At 39.8% G+C, this 6000-nt stretch overlaps 1 protein-coding gene across 2 annotated transcripts in view; it reads right to left on the reverse strand.

Annotated features, from left to right (window-relative positions):
* Positions 1-622, reverse strand: part of LCOR (ligand dependent nuclear receptor corepressor) — a 92883-nt gene extending 92261 nt beyond the window's left edge. For both annotated transcript variants that reach the window (XM_087725714.1, XM_087725715.1), the window contains exon 1: positions 509-622. In XM_087725714.1, coding sequence (XP_087581840.1) covers positions 509-605 — 97 coding nt within the window. In that variant the 5' untranslated portion in view covers positions 606-622. The remainder of the gene's footprint in view (positions 1-508) is intronic.
* Positions 623-6000: the final 5378 nt, after the last annotated feature.

A 6000-nucleotide genomic window follows, 5' to 3' on the forward strand; every position in this document is an offset into this window, starting at 1 on the left:
AGAGGGGCGTGGTCACCCGGAACGATTCGTCTCCACGATCATCCCCCACCAAGGGCAACTTTCTCTAAGTCGCTCAGCTTCTCATCGCGGATGTGCCTCGCTCGGCGAGGGCTAATCTAAACACTTCCTTCCTTCACCCGTTCCGGCGGATACAGACCGGCCTAACCCCTTCCCCCAAACAAAGGGCCCTCTTCCTCTCCCCCAAAGGGGCGGGAGGCCAGGCCGGAGTGGGCGGGGCGGAGCCTAGGCCGCGGTTGCTCCGTGAGGCGCAAATGGGGGGAGGGGTGGAGAGAGAGCGCGAGAAGCGACCGATCCGCGCGGGCGGACGGGCGCGTGCAGGGCCATCCGGAGAGCGGCTGAGCAGGTGGGAGGGAGTGGGGGGGGGAAAGGGTGCGGCGCGCTGTCCCCTCGCTGCAAGGGAAGGGAAAGGGGGAGGGGGAGGGTCAAACAGCGGTCAGCCTCCCCTCCTCCCAGAGAGTTTCCTCGCCTCCCCCCCTCGGTCCCTCACCCACACAGCGCAGCAGCCGGTGTCGCCACGAGTCGAGCTGGTGGCGGAAGCCGCGCCTCTCGATGGAGCACTTCTGCCGCCTGCACGGACTCGCCATCTTCTGGGGGAGGGGCCCCAAGTCACCGCCGGCACGCCTGCCATCTGCGTCACGCGCGCGTCAACGCGCACGAGCCGCGCGGGGGCGGGGCGCAACTCTGCCTGCGACCGCCCGAACCAAAGTGGGCGGGCTTTGGTTTACATGGCAATCATAGCTGGGATAAAAGCCTGTTGTTGGCAGGTGGTGGCTCTCTTCCCTCCTTCCACCACCTCCCGCCCCCTTCTCCCCGAGTCTCGCGCTTGAGAGGTCCGCCGAATTCGGGCAGTGATACGTTCCGGCCAGGCTCGGGCCGCTAGTGGGAGAGTTTAAACTAGGAGCGAACTCGTGCGATAAATTGATGTCTAATCTACACGAATGTGACCTCCAACTAGCCTGCAGGCCATTGGACGCGGAAGCCCTTTCAAATAAACCAAATAAAGTTATACTGCAAGAGAAAAGAGTTAAATTTGACATGAAAATAAGAGGCATTATTTTCCAATCTTTTAAATAACAACACGTATTTCTAATAGAATAGCATGCATTAAAAATATTAGAACCGCATGTGATCTTTAGGTATGGTTGGTATAGTACAATTTCATGAGGCTCAACAACATTGCCTTTCATTTCTTCACATTTCTTACCACAAGAATGTTAAAAATGTAAAGTATTAAGGATATAAAGAATGACTTTCTGAACCTGAATGTTCGGTATTCAAATTTGATACAATTATATTATGAAGAATGCTGCTTCAGGAAAAACTATATGAAACTACATTTTGAATATTCCACCACAACTTTTATATATTTGTAGGATATCCCAAAATCTGTTCTTCCCCTATCCAGAAAAGTGAGATATTTCACTGTATTGCCATATTACATGGCATTTTGGATGAGAAACAATTGGAAATGTACATTACTTCCATAATAGTACAATATTTATATACTAAAAAAACTGGTGAAAGAAGAAAAATGATTATGCATAATAGGAACAATCTGCCAGAAGGCAACTAAGGCAGCAACTCCATTCCAACTCAAAGCTACATTTTTTGCTGCATCTTTCTCCCATGAAATGTGCTCTGCCTCAGATACTAAAAGATAATTCATTCAAAATAATATGGTTTACAGCTATTAAGAAACTCCCTGGATTAATTGTAAAAGAAAACTGAGCCACCAACTATATAATTACAATGAAAATACTAGAAATATTCTAAAATCTTTCAGCTTTTGTAAAAAAAAATACAACATCCTTTTACTGTAGGTTATATTAGGCAAGGGTTTATCCACTTTTTCATTGATGAATAACCATAATCCTTCATGGATTTTGCTTTAGTTCATTTCTTATCATTTATTTTCTAGATAATCTAAACTCCTCTGTCACATTGAACATTTATAGACTGCTACCTTTATCATGGCCAAAGACAACAGATGTATTATTTCACCCACTTATAATATGAAGGAACAAACTGTGATGAGTAACATCGTCTGCCATATACTTTCAGCACAATTAATATTTTGTCTCCTAAAAGATCTCACAGATATTGGTCATATTTGGCACAGTGTCATGAAAAGAGCCAGTCTCATTTGTCACTGCATAATTCTGAAACCATGTAGTGTGATGCAGCAATTTCTGTATAAGCTTCTTCAATGAATCTTGACAGATTTATTATGGGACAGAGGACCTGGCTACAGTGCTTCATGCCCTTATTGTAAACAGTTAGATTATTGCAACTCCTATATGAGGCTGCCTTTAAAGACCACCAGGAAACTTCAGTTGGTGCACAAAGCAGTGGAACAGGGTATTTTCTTGGCTAAGGACTGTTGGACACATATTATACCCATTATCTAGCCCTGCAATGGCTGCTTATTAGCTCCTGGGTGCAATTTTAAAAGCTGGTCTAAAACTATAAAACTCTTTATGGTTTAGATTAGAACCTGGTTTCCTGCATCTCCCCATTAGAATTGGCCTGATGATTTTTGATCCTGCTGGAATTGTGCCCCAATTCCAGATCATGAGGGGCACTATTTTTTGTTAAGGCACCTGGCCTCTGGAATGACTTCCTGTTGGAGGTTCATTTGTTTGTTTTCCAGAAAAAAACTACACTGTTTCCAGAAGATTGCCAGGGCTCACTCTGTATTGTGCTGGGCTTTGTTTGCCTTATTTATAAGTTGCTTTATTATTTTTAAATATTTCCCCATTTTTAGTATTTGTATAAATTACTAAAAGTAGCAAAGATACTAATGCTCCTTCCTCCTCCTCCTATTTTCCCTATGACAATCCTGTGGGGTGAGTTGGGCTAAGAGAGAATGACTGGTCCAGTCACCCAGCTGACTTTCTTACCTAAAATGGGACTAGAATTCATAGCCTGGTTTCTGGTGCCTTAATCACTAATTCAAATGGGCTATTTTGTATTTTTATTATATTTCTTTTGTCTCATGAACCACCAAGTCTTGTGATGTTGGCAGTATACAGATTTAATAAATACATACATTTCTGAAAAGAAACATTGTTTCCATTTAGGATTCTACCTAAGGCTAGGAAAATTATATTGGATAATTATGAGGATGCTAAGCTGGTCAATTAGTTTGCCAAAATTATATTTTATCATTGCCCAAAAATTGATAACCATTGTTTAATAGGTAGTCAACTTAAAATCAGAATTGGGACCAGAATTTATTTGTGCTTTTAGGCCATTCACTGGTACTTTGTATGTGTGTGTTGTTGTGTGTGTGTGTGTATTTCTAAAATGTAGAAACATTTATCCTTTCCTCAGCCTAATAATAAACACATTGCTGTCCACATGTAAACTCTGATAGAGGACCCAGGATTGAAGATACAGACCACCCATAAGGGTAAAACGAGAAAATTTTAATGTATCAATGCTTGATTATAAGTTGAGTGAAATCATTAGTTTCACTCATGAATTTACAGAAATTTATGATTTGGTAGGGAACACAGCACTGCATATTAGTGGAGTTTGGCTGAAAATACTGAATTTTGAGCAGAACTCAGACTGGTACATAATCTGTATGAAGTACAAAGACCATGAAGAACTTGCGTATTATCTTCAGAAACATAGCAGAAAACCTGGAGATTTTCTTTCAAAGCTTTCATTTGGTGTATGCCACCTTTAATTTTCTCTTTGGTATTCATTATGAACTTTATTGAAGGAATAAGAAACAAATATAATGAAGGAGAAATTCATTATAAGGAGAAAATATGAATGAGCTGCTGAATAATACACAAGGGAATGCCTGGTTTTTTTTAAATAGTTAAATTAGCAATCAAATCACATCATTCCAATGAGCATCAAAACTAAGAACAATAGCAATAGCAATAGCAGATTTTTATGTACCGCTTCATAGGGCTTTCAGCCCTCTTTAAGCGGTTTACAGAGTCAGCATATTGCCCCCAACAACAATCCGGGTCCTCATTTTACCCACCTCGGAAGGATGGAAGGCTGAGTCAACCCTGAGCCGGTGAGATTTGAACCGCTGAACTGCTGATCTAGCAGTCAGCTGAAGTGGCCTGCAGTACTGCACTCTACCCACTGCGCCACCTCTACAGGTAGTCCTTGACTTAAGACCATAATTAAGCCCAAAATTTATGTTTTTCAGTGAGAAATTTGTTAAGTGAGTTTGCCCCAATTTACAACTTTTCTTGCCAGTTAAGTGAATTACTGCAGGTGTTCAGTTAGTAACACGGTTGTTAAGTGAATGTGACTTCCCCATTGACTTAGCTTGTCAGTTCACAAAAGGTGATCATGTGACCCAGGACACCGCATGGTTAACTTTTAAAAAATTGGATCTAGTTTCCTAGAAATGTGGATAATTGTAAAATTAACTATGGGTCTGAAGGGGTGCCATGTTATATTGATGATTAGATATCACTTATATCTATTTGAAATCTCTGGAATATCTTCTAAGTATGAAGTCACCTGCACATAATTTCAGTAGATTTCATAATACTTCTATCTTGTGACAAAGCATACATCCAACCCAGCCATTTTATAGTAGTACTCAAATGTAACTTACTAGCCCAAACAGGTCAACATTTGCATCTAATGATTTTCCATCTCATGAAAAAAATGAAATTTCAAAGCAGATTATTTCAGTTGACAGTGGTTGAACAAAGTCTCTTCATCTTTGCCTGTTTTAGATACCTGCATGCTAGTAGTGAAAGATAACCCCTTACAATATATCTTTACTGGTTTCAAATTAAAACCTCTATCATATGCCTCAACATGTAGAAAAGTAACTGAAGTTTTGTTACTCAAAGAATCTATCCAAGCCATAACTTTTTGGCAGTGAAGAACTGAACCTAGCAGTTCATGTTACTTCAACATTGAAGAACTCCCCGCTCCCCCAAATAACTTCTTAACTCTTAAGAATTCTGTACACACGTGAAATGTAGACCAGAAATACTATTTGGATCTTTTCCCTCAATATATAAACAAACACTACATTTTTACTTGTATCTAATTTTTACAGACTTCTGTGGAAAACAGATTGTTTTAAGTTATATTTATACAAAAACGTTGACAATTCAAGTGTGTTCCAACTTCCAAGAGTCACTGTATATTTGAAATGATTTTATTCATGTCTGTCCAATAGCTTTGAACTGAAGTGAAAACCTCAACACAATCCATTTGTTTTCTATCTCCACTTGCAAATTCTGTACCGGGTTACTTGAGCCTTTTCCAGCCACAGCTATATTACTCATTAACTGCTCCTTGTCACTCCCTTCATACATACTAGAATTTTTAAGCAACTCCTTGGACCTTTGGAAGTGACAAAGTTCACACTATTATCCTGAAAAGAGAACGAAAGTTGGCATTAACTCATTAGCAATTCTAAATCCCTTTGTGAAAATGCCACAATTGGTAACCAAGAAATTTGAATTCTGTGTCAAGAGTTTATCTTTTATTTTTAAACAGGAAATACTATTCCTCACCTATCTGTGCCTTCTATACAAAGACAGTTTACTGTGAAAAATATATAAGAAGATAACAGCAAAAAAGAATTCAAAGCTAAATGGGTTAGATTGAGGAAGATTACAGAACTTTAAGCACTTAATACAGCCTTATTTTCTTAGGATTGTTATGGCTGTACATCAAGAAAGTGAAACAAAACTCAAAGATTGCTATGGACTTGAATTCAAATTGACATATCTATTTCATCTCATTCTGTGAATAGTACACTAATAAGAATCACTTAATTTAGTCCAAATTAAAAATTTAAAAATATGTAAACCTCTTTTCTCTCAAAGTCTCCACCTATCTTTGCTCAACTTTGTTACTCAGCTTTCCCTACCAATTGGAAAAGAAATGTGAAGCTCTGCTGCTTAGCTTCCAGACTCAGATTTGGTAAGAACCCAACCCAAACATAATGAGAAGTTAGTGGATGAAGAGAAAAACCTG

This window comes from Thamnophis sirtalis, unplaced genomic scaffold, assembly GCF_051295495.1.
Source record: "Thamnophis sirtalis isolate CommonGarterSnake01/CBP01778 unplaced genomic scaffold, rThaSir2_p1.2 scaffold_11, whole genome shotgun sequence".
NCBI classification, from domain to species: domain Eukaryota; kingdom Metazoa; phylum Chordata; class Lepidosauria; order Squamata; family Natricidae; genus Thamnophis; species Thamnophis sirtalis.